Source organism: Dermacentor albipictus, chromosome 9, assembly GCF_038994185.2.
Source record: "Dermacentor albipictus isolate Rhodes 1998 colony chromosome 9, USDA_Dalb.pri_finalv2, whole genome shotgun sequence".
In the NCBI taxonomy this organism is placed as follows: domain Eukaryota; kingdom Metazoa; phylum Arthropoda; class Arachnida; order Ixodida; family Ixodidae; genus Dermacentor; species Dermacentor albipictus.
The window spans coordinates 8,020,323-8,038,431 of NC_091829.1; the positions used below are offsets into that span (position 1 = coordinate 8,020,323).

General features: G+C 45.5%; 1 protein-coding gene across 2 annotated transcripts in view; it reads right to left on the reverse strand.

Annotated features, from left to right (window-relative positions):
- LOC139049569 (protein KRI1 homolog) overlaps positions 1–18,109 on the reverse strand; it is a 50,579-nt gene that overhangs the window by 20,258 nt on the left and 12,212 nt on the right. For both annotated transcript variants that reach the window (XM_070525113.1, XM_070525112.1), the window contains exons 7-8: positions 13,538–13,618; positions 8,345–8,563 (exon numbers count right to left, since the gene is read on the reverse strand). In XM_070525113.1, the coding sequence (XP_070381214.1) occupies positions 8,345–8,563; positions 13,538–13,618 (300 nt within the window). The remainder of the gene's footprint in view (positions 1–8,344; positions 8,564–13,537; positions 13,619–18,109) is intronic.

Consider the following 18,109-nt stretch of genomic DNA (forward strand, 5'->3'; position numbering starts at 1 on the left):
TTAACTGGGCGTGACCAACGCAGCCCAACATGCATGACGCCAAGGTGGCTCTTACTCCAACTTGCACGTTTGTCGCGCTGACTGTGCCGAACCACAATACATGGCACGAAAAAAAAAGGTGCCCACGCCACTTTGCCGACGGTGGCAGTCAGCCGTTCAAAGTAAAGCCCCTAACTTCGTAAGGTAGCGCCGCACTTTGAAGAATGCCGCCCCCTTCTTGCATGCTCTGGTCGAGGCCGATGCTGCATCGCCATTGGCCTAATGGCATCACATGGGCCCTCGTGCCGGCTTCATTTGTTTATAGTCGCACTTCAGCACCATTTTTGCTTGAGAAGCATCTGCGGAGTGGCGAGAAGCACATGTTGGCGCCATTGCTCTTCGGTCTTGTTTTGGTTGGCAAACACCTTGAACTTTTGTGGCAAGTGCGCCACTTCACGGCATTTTCTATCACCATAACCTGCTGCGCCTTCTTATGCCAAAATGGTTTCAGCAAAGACAAGAAGCTCGTCTCGATACCATCTGGTAAGCGTTACGGGTTAGGAAGAAGGACATGGATTCATCGAATTGGGAGGGAGAACTTCAGACCAACATTCTCCACATGACTATACGAGCTAGTTGCGAGTCTCTCATAATATAGTCTCATTGTACAGAACATGTACTTTGTTTATATAAGTAGTATGGTCATATGTGGTGCGCTTAATCATATTGTTCGCCAAAAGGCTTGAATTCACGGGCACATGAGGCTGTATGCGAAAACGCGATTACGAAATCTTTAGGATTCAGCGCATTCCTTTTGACAAAATTTGTGGCTCGAGTGTGAAAACTCATTTTAGGAATGTGGTTTCCTGGGCCAGTTGGTGCGTGGTGAACGAATAAGGGGTTCCAGCAAGAACGGATGCGAGCACATGACATGACATGACAAGAACTTTGAGTCCTGAGGGACTGAGATCTTGGGGAGCACAAGTAAAAAAAAAAACAGACAGGAGAACGTTTCTTTTTACTTGTGCTCGCGTCCTTCTTGTTCGAACCCCTTATGCGTTCATCATGTTAGAAAAGCAACTCTCTGCATTTTGTGGTTACCTACTAACTAGCCGTCTTTAGAGCAAATAGCTTTGTTTGCCTCTTTTGATGGTGTTGTCATTGGCGGTCGCCCAGTGGATTTGCGATACAAAGGAAAAGTATGCGTGCTCTCCCGAAACCACGTTTGTCACCGAATGACAGCATCATAAGTCTTTGAGACGTACGTGTTAATTCGTGTCAGCGTTAAAGTGTATGTAGGTTAAGATGCAGCGGTGGAGCACTCGCAAAGAAAACGTGCGGTCGCCTGCTCGTTCACTGGCTGGTTTAGTCGTCGTTCGCTTACTCGTTCGTTCAACTGTTGGCTCGTTTGACCACTATGTCTTTGAGACACACGTAATGAGACAACAAATGGTACCTAAATACAACGACTGCATCATTTCACTTAGCGCAATTTTGGCCTTGTCCTAGCAATGCAGTTCTTCGTGCAGTCATCACTTCATTAAAGTCATATCTCGCAAAGGTTATTTCGGAGTAAGCGCAATCGTCCTCAATGCACGCACCTTAGTGCAACTCGGATCGCGACAAGTAAGTCCTTTCATGAACGGACGAGCTAACGCACGATGAAATGTTATTCATGATGAGTCACTAACCTGAAAAAAAAAAAAAACAAATGCACTTGCTTAAGCCTGAATGAAGCGCTTTACCGCATTGCCGCTTCACGAACGAATACTAAAAAACTAATTTCATTTTCTATATACGCAGAGTCCCGACTCGATGATCGGCCGCGCGTATTTCTGTCGACTTTGAGGCACGAGAAACATAATAGCACCATCGCCCACCTCCGAGTCTTTGCGCGTGCTTAGAAGATTGGCAAGCACGTACGTTGGTGGCACTGTAGCTTGTAATACTTTTTCGAACCTTCAGAGCAGTCATCAATCATGCCCTCTGTTGGCCTTTGTACGTCATAGCTGATATGCGCCGCAAATTCACATGGTAAGGAAGGGGTGGATTATTTAGGCTACTGAGGGCTTGCTGGAGGTCAGGATGTTGGCATTTGATCGTAAATGTGTTATTTACAACCATTCGCAAGAGCATCTTGCGACACTCACTTGACAAATGTTGCGCATTTAATTGCAGTGCATGTGATACATTCGGAATCGCCATGGCACAGCGTTAGCGCTCGTCAAGATACTTAAAAAAAGTCATTATCAAAACAGGAAAAAAAGCTGCCGTCAATGAATTTGTATAGCTGTCCGTACAGAATTTCTATGCTGTACACGAAGTTACTCGGAGCTAGAAAGCCAATGCGAATGCCTAAAGTGCACCGCCTTGCTATGCATGCAATCACTCTGCGAAAGGTCGTCTGCTACGCTCGAGCGGTGTAGGTTGCGCCACGGTCGGGTAAGGAGCCTGAAAGAGAGGAATAATGAGGGGGAGTGAAGGCGTAGGAGGAGAGTGTCGCTACTTTATGAAGTTTAAGGGGCTTTAGTTCAGAGTGGTGCGCGGGTTGGCCGGGGATCGTTTTGTACATACTCCAAAGAGACCAGACGACGGTGCACATCCAAGTCTGAAGGGGGACGGCATTTCAGCTGGCGCAGCGCAAGCGCTCTAGCGTGGCTGGCCGCGCGCCGATGTTCACCACAGGAACAAGAGCTGCGTTCTAAAATGCACTCTCGAAATGCATCACAACCTGCTGCGACGTTGGTCTCTGTTCTACTTTCGTAGATGCACCGGTTGCACATTGTTGAGTTCCACTATACGCATAGGTGGCGTCCAAACGCGTATCCCAGCGATGCTTTCCTTTGAGTAATAGCCACGAATCTCAAAGGCTATGCTTTTTGGTACTGCGAGTGCTGATAAACATCGTGGCTGCCGTTTTATAGATATTACCTGGTGTCACTTCTCGGCAGAAGGCCTCGTAGATAAAGAGCATAGCCTCCAAGATGTAACATGAAAAAAGAAAGAAAGAAAAAGAGGCAGTTTCACCCGAAAGGCGAAGCATCGATGTGATAGCGAATTAGCAAGTAAGGATGGTACTTTTATCGCCGTATCAACTTGTAAACATTCGCTTGCTGATTAATATACTATGCATGGTGCCAGCGGGCACAGCAAACATGAATACATCACACCCGATGACTACGGACACTCGCTGTCAAAACGCTGGCGTGAGGAAACGTGGCAACAGCAGCAAGCGAAGTGACACATACAGGATATTTCAGTTAACACTTTCAAAAATTTTTAAAGGTTGCCTGTGGCAGATAGCTCAAGTCTAGTTTGAGCCGGTCTACTCGAAGCGGCGGACACTACTTGCACAAAAAATTGAAATGCAAAATCGACTAATTAACAATAATTCACTAATTAACTTATTAGCTAATTATCTTATGACCCATATTGCAATTTAGAAATTCTAGCAGTGGACTTCGCAAGGCAGATCCACTTGGAACGAATTCTCAGGACAACACCAGTTTCAAGATATAAATTCCCGAACATTGCGGAGAAATGCATTGGTGTTCCAGTTGTGTGCTTCAGTGCATGAAACGTTTTGTTAACAAATTAACTGGAATGCCAATGCATTTCTCCGCAATGTTCGGGAATTTATATCTCGAAACTGGTGTCATCTTGAAAATTCGTTCCAAGCCTTGTGAACTCCACGGCTAGAATTTGTAAATTGCAATATGGGCCATAATGTAATTAGTTAAAAGCTTAATTAGATATTTTTATTAATTAGTAGATTTTGCATCTCAATTTTTTTTGCAAGTATTGTCCACCACTTCGAGTAGACCAGCTCATGAACTAGAATTGCGATACCTACCACAGGCAACTTTTAAAGATTTTGGAAAGTGTTTGCTGAAACATCCTGTACTTTCATGCTGTCTATCGCTTCAGCGCAGTGAGCGCCAAGAACAAACCACATGCACAAAACTACGAGCCGCCAACGCAACTATACTCTGCCCCCAAATCCCCAACGCAGATAGCTCTCAAGATACGGCCGCGCGGTCGCGCGACCGTACACACCCGGCACATGCGCAGTTGCAGCCGGAGAGAAGCCCCCCTGGTGCCTCGCAACATTGGGTGCCTCGCGTGTGAGGCAACACAGAGCGCTTCTCTTCACATTTGTACCTTTCGTGCGGGCGAGAGTGATCCGCGATCGTCAGCTCCCCTCGCACGCTTTCACTCGCACTGCAGCGTAAAGCGTGCGGGGACGGTGTTATCGCCCTTGGATTTTATACAGAACCTCACGGTGACGGTGACACCCATGCCGACGGCAGAAATGCGCCTGTAGTGTCTATAATATTAATATTGCAATATATAATAATAAAAAAGGAACACGCAACGCCCTGTCTGCATTTTTATCTTGGTCTTGAGACAGAGAGAGAGAGAGAGAGAGAACGAACCTGCGACAGACGGCCGCAAACGGAAGGAGCAAAGCTGCGTGGCTCCGTACTCCAGCGCACTAGCGATCTCCCCATCCACGATTGCGTGGATTTAGAATTATCGGTAGCGGTGCGGATTTTGGTGTGAATTAGCGGGATGCGTTACACATTGCTTTCAATAAATTGTTGGACGGACCGCGGCGGCTACTTCAAATTATCTGGAATTTCGAATGAACGAGTGGTGATCTAGCGAGCGTTTACTGTATTCAAACTGTAGAGAGCCAGCACCCAAGTTGACTGCTTCCCTAGCTTGTTTCCGTGGATCAGCGAACATTGTGGGATTCTCACACCCATGCTCTTGGGAGAAAGGAATGACAACACAGTAGTGCAAACAATCACAAGGGCATTTATTGCACCTTTTATAGATCAATCCCTGCTAGCCGAGTTGCTATCCACAAAACATGCCGATGGGCGCGCGACAAATCTAGAAGTCCGACTCACCGTGACCGGATAACGAGCGAATATGTTTGCCCCATGTTGGATCCCAACGCCTGGTCGTTTGCGTGTACGGTCCCATGAACGGTGGCGCGCTCGAAGGCGGCCATGCGGGACGTCCGCGGCACTCGCCGGCCCTCGCACCATCTCTCGTATTGCGCTTCAACCCCGCCGACCGCCGCCAGCCCCAGGCCACGCGGCGAAGCCGCACTGCAGGAGATGGAAGCTTTGCGGGAAAAACAACATATCAGGGGACGCGCGAAAGTCGCGCATCTCCACAACATGTCCCGCATGTGTGCTAGCCACAGAGCTAGTATACTTTACTAGCTCCTTTGTGTGCTGTGCCAATGCCATTGCATGTCCACGATGTTCTTTTAATGCAGAGTATTCTCAGAGTCCAGCCGATTTTCTCTATTTGGTTGTCTACATTCAACAGCAGTGCCTCGATACGTTCTGCCTCCGCTTGAAGAGTGCACTGGGTTGGCTAACCTAAAGGTGTGGATATACAGTAGAACCTCGTTAATTCCAAGTCCGTCGGACCGCGAAAAATCATCGAATGAGCAGGGTTTTCGAATTACCAAAAATGGACAAGAAACGAGAAATAAATGTACGAAATGTGGCTGTATCAACACTGCACCTTTATTTCGCCTGAAAAACGGTCACTTGAAGTAATATATTTACACTATTGTAAGGCGACTTGAATGTAAGTCGACACCCCCATATCGCGCGACAGGACAAAAGAGAGAGAGCATACTTGAGGGCGCATTCGATAACGAAAATTTATTAGTAGCTGACATGGTCACTGGACTACTCGTCTTCACTAGTGCTGCCATCTTCATCGTTGCTACGGTCCCACAGCACATCGTCGTCCCGAGAAATTTCACATTTTGCAAACGGCCACACCACGACATCTTGTGGAACAGCAGCCCACGCCGAAAGTACCCAACCACATGCAGCCGTCAGGGAGGCTCTTTTGACAGGTCCGGTTGGCGTAATTTCGCGGTCTTCTGCCGCCAGCCACTTGTACTCACAGCGGAGCAGGTCCTTAAAAGGCGAAGAACTGGGCTTGTTTCATGACCATGTCGCATTTCACTGGCAGGGCTCGATTGCGCATTTCAGTGACGTACGCCGCAAGCTTAGCCTACAGCTCCGGAAAGCGTCCAGACTTCGGCACGTGAGAAATCCCTCACTTTCCGTCACAGGTGAAATTTTCACTTCGCTGCAGTCGCCACACTCGCACCACCTGTTCAGAAACATCGAACTTGCGGCTCGCTGCGCAGTGATTTGTTTCTTCGGCGTAAAGGATGGCAGCCCTCTTGAATGCTGCTGTTAACGAGTGCCGAACGATTAGTGGGAGCTCTCATGACGACTGAGGAAGCATAGAAGTAGCATGTAGCCGGCAGTCAAGTGGAACACGTCAAACCAATGCCTTTTGTTTAACTATAAAGAAAGCTAAGCGCAACAGTCAAAGAGAAACCCACGAGCAGTGCTCTTCCATGAGCTACCGATAATCCCCGCAAGCGCCGCCATTCTGAGGGTGTCGCCGCGAATGGAACAGCGGCGCTTCCATCAACTATCGACACCCCCTCATGAGTGTTGTGTGCACTGTAAAACTCGCAAAAAATGTTGAAAAACACTTCCGAAAAGCGAACAAACACGCGGGATAGCGAAAAGCTACAGGTAGGGCCATAGAGCAAACATACAATTCTAACTAGTACGTTGTAGCTCCCGTTGGTCTCGCTTTTTTGGCGGTGCCATGTTTTGGTTTCTAATGTAAGTCGACCCCCCCCCCCCCACTTAAGATATTCAAATTTTAAAAAAGTGGTCGACTTACAATCATAAATACGGTTAGTCATCGATGCGTGACTGCTTGGCGCGGAAGTTAGCCGCACTGTTGGCTGTGTACTCCAGTCTGCTTATAGTGCGCCGCATCTCACTGTTACCACCGCGGATCACGGAGGCACGGAAAAATCACGGAGGCCATGGTTTAAACTGGTGAATTATCCCGATTTGGGCACGCTGGCTGTTCAAATTATACGGCAAAATTTGCATGCAAACTGTTGGGACCACCGAAAACCTTCGAATTACACGGGATTTCGAATAAACCGAGTTCGAATTAACGAGGTTTTACTGTAGTAAGGCCTAATACGGAAGTGACCGTGCTGCATTTACGCCTTTGACAAACAAAGTGCTCCCCGCTGTGCACTTTTGCGCTTGCGTTGCGGCAACAACTGATTGTCCCGCTGCTGCGGGTCACATTTGAAGCGCACAGTAAAATTTCCCCGGTCTTAGTGTCTCCGGCATGACGTATCCAAACTTCAGTCGCTGCACGGCACACTGGAAACGCTGGATTCACTGACCAATCAGACAACCACTGCCATTTGTAGTAAACGATGATAAGCAGCTGAGGCTTGGCACGGCCAGGCTAGAGTGGCGCGGCACTGAGTGTGCATGAACTAACAGCTAGAACGGCTGGACTGCCACCGTGATGAAGCCTCGCCCTTTCGCTCTGGCGGCATTAAGTTCTTGCGTGGCTTGCTGCCACATATACACTATGGCCGCTGTGTCGCATTCTCCTTCGTGATAAATGCAGCATGCGGTTCCTGTTCGTCTCTGGTAATGTGTCAGAAAGGCTTTCTTTAGTCTTCGATTCATCCAATATAGAGACACACAGAATGGTTTGATGATGATACACTACCAGAAATTATTGCTCGAGAATATCGCCCCTGAATACAACTTACCTTTGGGTTTGGTGTGCCATCGCGGTTTATAGTACATATAGCCCCACGAAGAAAGCTCTTGCCAAGCAGCTCTTGATGGGTAACTGAATGTGTTGTTGAAATGTAGCTTCTGGAGCTTCGCCAAGTGAAGTATACATGTTTTGGGTGCATTGGCTTGTCCGCATTACACTTGCCTGCTGTGCCACGGTGCACGCTTGCGCTCTGAAAGCTTGGACACCAAAGATGTGTTCAGCCTTCCTCTACTCAGCGTTGTGTACTCCACAGCCACTGCTCGTGTGCTAGCACCCAACGGCCCTGCAATGCATTAGCATTCTTGCAACAAGATGATTGCACGCCGAGTGAGATGCCCGTCAACTTGTAAATGACCAGCGAGCATTGCGCCTGGATGCCTACACGCAACTGAGAGACCAAGCATACGGTTCTTCAATATTCGCCACATTCACATCACTACCGCTACGCCACCAGGTGCACACATTGTCTGCATAGGCATTGTTTAATAGCTGCTAATAACAAAATTAGGCAATTACGAGCTCTGCGGCTTTTCCACAATTACTTTGAGAGTACACACTGGGCATTTATAGTAAATTTAGCCCAAGTGAAATTTCGTTGCAGTTGGCCTTTAAGGACAGCTACTACTTGTGTTCTTCACGGCAGTGGTGGTGCAATAAAGCTTGTCATGAGATTTACCAAAAAAGAACAAAACATGCCACTCACAAATTCAGAGTCTGGTTCTTCAAAGCGGTAGTTAAACTTGTGCTCAAACATCTCCTGTTCCTGAAGAGTCGCTTCGTCTGCACTCAGATCCTCTTCATCATTGAGCTTGGCTGCCAGCAAACTGCTCCTCTCCAGGTAGCGCTTGTTGAGAATGTAGTCACGAAGGAAATCCTCAGCCTTGTCCAAGTTGCTGCTATTCCAGTAGTCGTGCAGATAGCCCTGAAAGTGCAGCAGAAAGTGCCATGTCACGAGCCTCTAAAGAACTGCAGAGTACAGGTTTGGAAGAAGTGCAGAAAAATTGCAGAGTTGGTTCACATTCATTTAGGCAAAAGAATTCAAAGCCAGAAATTTGACACAGAAGAAGGCAGGCACAAAAACAGAGATCCTGAATTTGCAAAGGTGATAGTAATACATGAGTCACGTGGGCACTCTTCAATGGCTATCGAGTTGACGGCCTTCGAAGTTTCGAAACTATTGACTAAAAGGAATTGTATCACTACCATGCAGCAACCTCGACGGTCATGGAAACGTTTCCCCGATCTGACACCAAGTACTTGTAACATACCTATTGCAAGCAACGATTCTGCATCCCATATGTGAATGACCTCAATATATTCTAAATACCTAAGAGTGTATTTACATTGTTGCAAGTTATTTAAATCGCATACTGAAATAATGCACCATCTTTAGTTATGCGATGGCACATTTGCGCATTTTTTCATATACGATTGGAATATTTGAGTGTTTGGAAGTTGGAACATTGGAGCATTTGGAATATTTGAGTATTCGAGATTGGAACTTTTGAGTATTTTTCGAATAGTGTATGTTATTCGATTCGATTAGCACTAAACATTTACTATTCGAAGTACTACTTGAAATTCCGGAAAATACAGTCAACGATCGATTTTCCGGACAGCCAATTTTTCGGACATGCCTGGTAATTCGGACGACTTCATAGCATCACCACGTACCCCTAGAGTCAATGTATAAGAACGTCTGAAACTACGGATGCAAAAAACCTTCACCGTCTGATTTTCCAGTCTTTTTCCATGACCACAGGCCCGAAACGGCATTAATCGAAGCCATCACCACCACCATTTTGATTATCTCACCACCTCGAACCGGGGCTTTCGCACGCAGATCCGCTGGCAGCCGTAGCCACCACCGCAGCAACGCTAAACCTAGCTACTGCGATGTTCGCTACCAAGCCTGTTGCTGTTCAGTGCCATGTTTTTCATTAAAACAATTCGCCACTGTTGGCAATGGTGCCAACTCCGCCTTTGTAATCCTCACTAATGGCTACGAAGCATTGCGGTGAAGCATACTATGAGTGGGAAGAAGCGACTGTCAAGCAACACGGTATGTATGCCTTAATTACAAACGCGAGCACACACTGTCTCCTATCACAGTACGCGCACCGATACGCCTAATAAGTGTAGTGGCAGCCTTCAGAGCTATTTCAGACATGCCTGTGGCGATTTGTGCCCTTGGGGGCAGTAAAAGATATGCGTTGTTATAGACATAGAGCTAAACCCTAGTCCCATGACAAAAGCGGAAGCTGAATGCTCTGAGAAAATAGCACATGTACTCGCACAGCTACAGGCAGACCAGGCGACCATTTTGACAAAGCTAACAGCCACTGAAATTAACCATATAGAACTCGAAAAGGAACAGCAATGGGGGTCATAGCACTGGAAGACACTGACAAGAGCGACATAACAGGACGAGCGCTCGTCCTGTTCTCTCGCTCTTGTCCATGTTTTACAGCACTATGACCCCCATTGCTGTAACTAACCAACTAGTCCAAACAACCATACTTCAAAAAGAAAATTGACAGAGTGCTTGCAAAGACCACTCTTATTGAAAATCGTATTTCAAAAGTCAGGGAATCAGAGTGGAAGCTTGAGGCTAGATTGGATGATCTTGAAAACAGGAGCTGGAGACTAAATATGGTCTTTTTTAGCATCCGTGACAACAACCCGAAGGAAACACAACAAACATCTTAAGAACTAGTCAAAAGCATCTGCAAAGACAACCTAAAACTCGCTTCGGTGCTGAGGGTAAATAAACATACTTACTGAATGGGCGCATCGAGTGGGAGCATACTGGGAAGGGAAAAACTAGCCGATTGCAGTGAACTTTTCGAGCTGGAAAGCATGAGGGAGTGTGCTACAATATGCATGCAAATTTAAAGACAAGGGTCTCAGTGTGTCTGAAGACTTTAAGCACTCTGTCTGGGAAAAATGGCTTCTTCTCTGGAATTACACAAAAGAAAAACACAAAGAATCCTGTGTACGCCTAAAATATGATGAGGCAATTATAAACGACGACTACATGGGACTACAATATGCGGCAACCTGTTCTACTGAGAGCGTCTGCGCATCTGAATGACGGAGAATGACATGCACGTAATAAATCACGTAGAGCTGACATGAACGGCTTGGTTGGACCTAAAGGATTTTCCGTACTTTTAGTTAACTGCAGAAGCATCAAAAATAAGACGGATGATTTTGCCTCAATGGTTTGAACTGTGCAGCTGCACGTTGTACTACGCGCCGAGTCGTGGTTAGATAAGAGTATCACGAAGAGTGAAGTATTCCCAACGGGGTTTGCTGCCTACAGTAAAGAAAGGCACCGCCACAGTGGAGGTGTTTTTATTTTAATGGCGAACGATTTGCCTAGTGAAGTACTTCAGTTTACCAACGATGCAGAATCAGTATGGTGCCGAGTGTACCTCTCAAAGAGGTACAAGCTAGTATTTGGATGCTTCTACCACCCACCCGATAGTAATGAAACCCCAATTCAAAACCTTGCCGACATTTTATCAGTGCTCTCCGATAGTGCTTTTCTGGGCAGGCAATTTTAATCTCTCAGGCATAACTTGGGTTACTGACAGCCCAATAACTAACAAATCACAAATCAATACAATGTTCAACAAACTAATTATTTTAAACAATTTAACCCAATATGTACTTGTTCCTATTAGACAACAGGCTACATAAGATCTTGTCCTTTGTAATAACCCCAACATTGTAAGCAAAATCTCAATGCAACCTGGCCTCAGTGAACACAACGCAGTCATTACAAAAACATTTCTGAGGTTCCAATACTGGTGCAACTACCACGGTGAAAATTCTTATATGAAAAAGGCAATTTTGACACCATCCAGGCAGAATTAGTATCACACTTGCCAACCTTCCAGCACCTGTACGAGAGTAGTGATGCAGAGCACTTATGGTCCACCCTTCACAACAAATTATTAGGAACACTAGACAGACATGTTCTGTAAAACCCCTGCGGCAAAAGAAAAAAAAAAAAGTAAACCGTGCTTTAACCTTGAAGTGCATAGACTGATCCGGAAAGCTAGAAGCACATACAAAAAATGCTGTAATAACGCTCCACTCAACCGCCAACACTTAAAGGATGCAGATTGGATGCTAAAACTGGGAATCAAGAAAGTGAAAGAATTATTTTTTGCTCGTTTAAACACAGACCTGGGAAGAAAAAAAAAAACCCGAGAGGTTTCTGGAAATATATAAGAACAAGCAGAACCAACAACATTTCAGTTCTCGCCCTAAAATCGAATGGCACTACTATAATGACTGATGCTGAAAAGGTTGAAATGTTTAATCTATATTTTAAACCCGTGTTTTCGAAGGGACTAATGACTGACATGACCACATCACTTTCTCCTAACTGTGCCTTTGACCACTGCATGCCTGAAATAAACGTTGATGTACGTGGTATCGACTGTCTATTATGGGAACTGGACCCTTCTAAATGCATGGGTCCCAACAGGATTCCCTGCTATATTCTAAAGAAATGTCACGGCACTATTGCTAACTATCTCTGTACAATATTTCAAATGTTTTATAGGCTGGGCTGGTTCCACAAGACTGGAACATTGCACATACTAATCCAATATTTAAATCAGGAGACAAGAAACTGGCGGAAAATTACAAGCCTATATCCTTAACTTAAGTATCCTGCAAGGTTTTCAAACACATATTGTATAGTCAATCATTTAAATACCTTGAATCCATTAACTTTTTCACTGCCTCACAGCATGGTTTTCCTAACTGTTGCTCATGCAACACACAATTAGTTGAATGCCAACAATTTATAGGTAACTTTCTCTATAAGAATAAACACGTAGATGCACTATTCCTTGACTTAAAAAAAAGCATTTGACACAGTAGCTCATCACTTACTAAATATTAAGTTGACGTCTTTGACCATACATAATAAAACCCGAAACTGGATTTGTAATTATCTAAATGGTCGTAAACAGTGACTCGTTCTTAATGGGTGTAGTTCATCACACATAACTCTATATTCAGGAGTGCCCAGAGCAGCGTTCTGGGGCCACTATTGTTCCTCATATATATTAATGACATTGTAGATGACATACAGACCCCCTTGAAGTTATGTGCAGACGACTGTGTTCTTTACAGAGAAATCAATCCACCATCAGATGTAACAATCTTGCAGAGGGACCTTCATAAAATGGCAAATTGCGTCTATGCTGGCAAATGAGTCGGAATATTATTAAATGTAATCTCTTCCATTCTTCCAATAAAAAATTCGAATGTCAAACACAGTACAAAGTTGAAAACACAACAATAAAGATGTCTCAGAGTGCAAGTACATCGGTATTTACTTCATGCCAAAACTTAAATGGAAGGTACACATCAGGCAGTCAGTATCTAAGACAAATGTTTTTTATTTGCAGAAATTTCAAATCAGTGTCCAAAGATGCTAAAGAAACACTATTTTTTGCATGTCAGATTTATCCTCGACTATGCCTTCATGATCTTACGTCTTGTCAACAAGTTAACTAGAACGCCATGCGTTTCTCCGCAAAGTTCGAGAATTTATATCTCGAAACTGGTGTGAGTGTGAAAATTAGTTCCAAGTGGATCCGTCTTGCGAACTCCACGGCTAGAATTTGTAAATTGCAATATGGGCCATAATGTAACTAGTTAAAAACATAATTAGTGAATGTTTATTAATTAGTTGATTTTGCATCTCAATTTTTCTTGCAAGTACTGTCCGCCACTTCGAGTAGACCAGCTCATGAACTAGAATTGTGATACCTGCCACAGGCAACTCTCAAGATTTTTGAAAGTGTTCGCTGAAACACCCTGTATGCATTACTGATGGAGTGAACATTGAGGCATGACTGGCACTTACCAATTTCTCAGCGTCTTTTCTCTGGTGAATCTTGTCCACCTCCCCTTTCAGCCACTTCTTGTATTCCTCTTCAGCTTCAGCCTAAGAAACAGTTAACACATATCTTCAGGTACACAACAAATGGAACAAAAGCACAAATGCGGAACACAATGGTGCTGCTGAAAGTGAAAGGGAGAATTAACATCCATCGAACTTGCAGTAGTACGAAGCTACAAAGGAAACACATACAGGTTTTTCATAAACAAACCTCTGCAGTTAAAAAAAATTTGTCCTCATCTGGGGATCGAAACCGGGACCAACACTTTTCCGGAGGCAGTTGCTCTACCACCTGAGCTAACCAGGAGGCTAGCCGATTGCAACGCGAGATCGAATTAATTGAGAACTCAAAGCTGAGGGACACTAAATGTGAGCTTAATAGTGCTGGTGCTTGGAACACGAAATGAAGGAGAAGACGCAAGCCTCTGCTCTTACTTAGGGCTGCCTCAGTACTAAAAGCTTGCACATGGCTAGATGTACTCGGTGCTGGATGTCGGTAGATTCATCATTCTCAGTGAATAAACTCAACACACAAGAAATGAGCCGCATCTTCTAATATAGGGCATTTCCCTAGTGCTTTTTTCTAAATACAAAATTCTGGTTCAAGCTACCACCATCAACTGGAGATGCTTCCTTTACTCACACCTAATGCTCCCAAGTAGCTAGGATTTTCTTAAAATGGATGGTTTAATGCCCCGGAGGCACCTGAGCACGCAAGACGTCTTGGTGCAAATACACGAGCTGGTTATCAAGCAAGCGAAGACCCCTACGCCAAGAGCTATCCTGGCGCTCGATCTCAAGGGGGCCTTCGATAACGTCACACACGAAAGTATTCTTCGTAACCTGCACCAAACGGGATGCGGAAAGCGAACATTCAAATATGTGCAGGATTTCTTAACCAATAGAACGGCAACCATCAAAATTGGAGAGGAGAAGTCGGAACCGATAGCCCTGGGAGACAGAGGCACTCCGCAAGGATCGGTTCTTTCGCCGCTTCTCTTCAACCTGGCACTCCTCCCTCTCCCGACTTTGCTTCAAGACATAGAGGGCATAGATCACGCTCTCTATGCAGACGATATCACTGTGTGAACGTCGAGGGCAGGGTCGGAGAGTTGGATGGAGGAGACCCTTCAGGGAGTGGCAAAGACCGTGCACGAGTTCGCTAAATCGTGCGGCCTCAGTTGCTCGCCACAGAAATCCGAGTTACTCGTCATCAAGCCAAGAAGAAAGAAAGGAGACCAAGAGAATGTACGCATCACCATCGACGGGACGACCATAACACCAACCACGCAAGCACGTATCCTGGGTGTCATCTTCCAGAACAATGGCAAGGCGGGGGCGTCGATCGACAAAATCAAAGTTTCAACGGAACAAATTTCGAACATGATCGGAAGAGTCACAAACAGACAAAGGGGATTGAAGGAGGACGATGTACTGACGCTCGTCCAGGCCTTCTTGACGTCACGCATCGTTTACGCGGCGCCGTACCTCAAGTTAATGAAAAAAGACAGGGACCAGTTGAACGTCATTATACGAAAGGCAACCAAGATGGCGCAGGGCATTCCGAAGCATTCTTCGACCGACAAGCTTCTCGGCATGGCCAAGCACAACGTCGTCGAAGAGCTAATAGAAGCTCATCTATCTAATCAAAGAGTTCGGCTCAGTCAGACGTCGGCGGGACGTCGCGTTCTTGCCAAGTTGGGCTGGCAAGAGGCAGAGCGAAAGGAAACGGAGCCGTTACCCAGGTTGTGGGTGCATAAAATCCACAGTAAGCCACTGCCTAGAAACATGAGGTCGGGTCGTAACGACGGCCGCAGAGCAGCTCGTATAGCGGCCTTGACGGAGACTTTGGGTCAAATAGTAGAAGAGGAAGAGGGGGTCACTCTCTTCACAGACGCTTCGTTACCCAAGTTGTGATCGAAAGCAACGCTGGCAGTTACGACGCGGGATGTGCTCGTAACCTGCGCCTCCATCAAGACGTCTTTTCCAGAGGTGGCAGAAGAGGCCGCTATAGTGCTAGCACTCGCGCAGCCCAAGGTGGGAAGAATTGTCACCGACTCGCAAAAGGCGTATAACAACTACAGGAAGGGGTGGGTGTCTCTTGCGGCACTAGATATTCTCCAAAGTAAACGCGACGTACCTGAAAGGAAAGTTGAGTTAATATGGACACCGGCTCGCTCTGAGCTGGAGGGCAATGAACTTGCCCACCAGTTCGCCCGAGAGATGGAACACCGGGTTGAGGAAGGTGAGCCACAGTCCATATTTAGTTACAGAGACATTACGAACCATTATAAGACGGAGAGGCGCCGTTACCCCGATCCTCACAAATCGCTTAGCAGAGAACAGCAAGCGATCTACAGGCAAATACAGGCAGGATCCTTCCCGCACCCTTACCTTCAAAACAAGATGTACCCGGAAAGGTACGAGAAGGATTGTAACTTCTGCAAAACTCATTTAGGCACGCTCCAACACGTCATTGGAGTATGCGATTTCATCAAGGCGATCCCCCCACCTCTTAACTGCCCCGCTACCCTACCCCATCCCTCATCCACCCTTACCGAGCGATGGGAGACCTTGCTAACCAGCACCGCCCTGGAAGACCAGCTCGTCCTGATCTCCAGGGGCCAGGCGGCTAGAGAAGCATATGGGTCCGGTGAAGAGGGAACCACTAACCATCGGCGGCGTCTAAGAAGATGTCGAGCTCGGCTGAATAAAGTTGTTTCTCTCTCTCTCTCTTAATGCCCCAAAATTGCACAATGGGTTATGATGGGCACCGCAGAGGAGGACTCGAATTCTGGCCATCTGGGGTTCCTTAACAGGCACGTAAGTCTAAGTACACAAGCATTTTAGCATTCTGCCCAGTTTAATAGCACTAGGAATCATAATAATGGTGAAAAACATTGAATACACTACACAAAAAAAGCTAACAGCACTTTGGTGACTGAATTTAGTCGACAAAGCGCTGTTACATTACAAGATGCCACAGCAATATAAATCAATAAATAAATAAGTTATTTTTTCACCACACTATGCATGCAATCAGTGTATACAAAACAGAAACAGCCATAGAAAAAGCAGGACACAAAAACGAATTGATTGCACTGCTCCATAAAAGGGCTCAGACCTAAAGTGTCATGCTAAACAAATAAATCTATAATTGTTATCCTACAATATGTCTGGAAAACGTTCGTCAAATATACATCAGATGCCACTACGAAGACGAATGATAGCCAATAGACTGAAATTTGAAGGCACTGCACTGTTTGTGAATCTTCAGTCATCGAGCAGACACCATCTGCAAGTACGTCGCAGTGGCCAGGTTTTGTTATCCGTGGGCTTTTAAACGGAAACTTTCATGACAATGTGCAGATGCACATAAACGTTCATCAAATATGTTTATAAGCACCTTATGTAATACACTAAAATCCTCCTTCCCCATAATCCAATGGGCACAAATTCAGAAATTTGTGTCATGCCATTTGTGCCAGTACAATACTGACAGATGCTTTACGAACTAGATTTAACATTCCAGGGCAACAGAGAGGTTATGAGGAATGCGGCAGTGGAAGACCCCTAATTAATATTGACAACTTGAAGTTTAATATGATCGCAATGTTTGATGAACAAGCATTTTTTCATCCCACCCCCGCCATTAGAATGAAGCCGCCATGACTGGAAATTGAACCCATGACCTTGTACTCAGTAGTACCAGAAAGCCAGAGCTACAGAGCCACTACGGCGAGTATCTCATTTCGTAAACCGATCGGGACAAATTACCAATAGGAAAAATAGTCGACATGCTCTGTAAATGACTGCCAGAGAAGTGCACTTGTCCCATGCTGATGGCGAGCGCATGCTTCCGAGATGAACACAAAATGCAGACAAGTAAGCAACAACAGTATGCTGCCTACAGCTGCTACAAGATGATATGGAGGTGCCTGAAAAGGTTATGACATTGCGAGGTCTGTGGGGGCTCTTAACGGTATTGGTAACTTAGTGAGAAAGTCCATAAATTTGGCAACATTTTAGCCACCTAAATCTCAAATTTGCCTTTTTGTAGCCTTAACAACCTTTTAGGGACGTCTTAGTGAAGTAAGTACACAAACCTTATTGGTAAAATTCCTCAAGGGACTTTGGTTCAATTCCTTGCCCTAATTTATCCTAAGGGGGATAGTATATACGCCCCATTTGTCACTGCTTTTAAAGACATACCAATGTATTTAATAGAGAGCCATCTGGGGTCATCAAAGCCACTCTTTAGCTTGAGCACAATCTTGAGATCTGATACCACATTAGAAAATTGGTGGTTGTTTTCTCTTTCCACATGCTGACCACTGACTTGCTCCAGCAGGAGGTAACTTAAAGCCACACTAGCTTTAAAAAATCAGAAAGATGTCTAGGAAGAATTGAAAAAACAAAAAGGACAGAATTCCAAACAAGTTACCACCATGCCTTGGTGATTTTTGCTAATAATGGGGTGTTTTCGATCAGTTATCAACACCACTTTGCAGCTGTGCCTGATCTCATGCAGAGTTC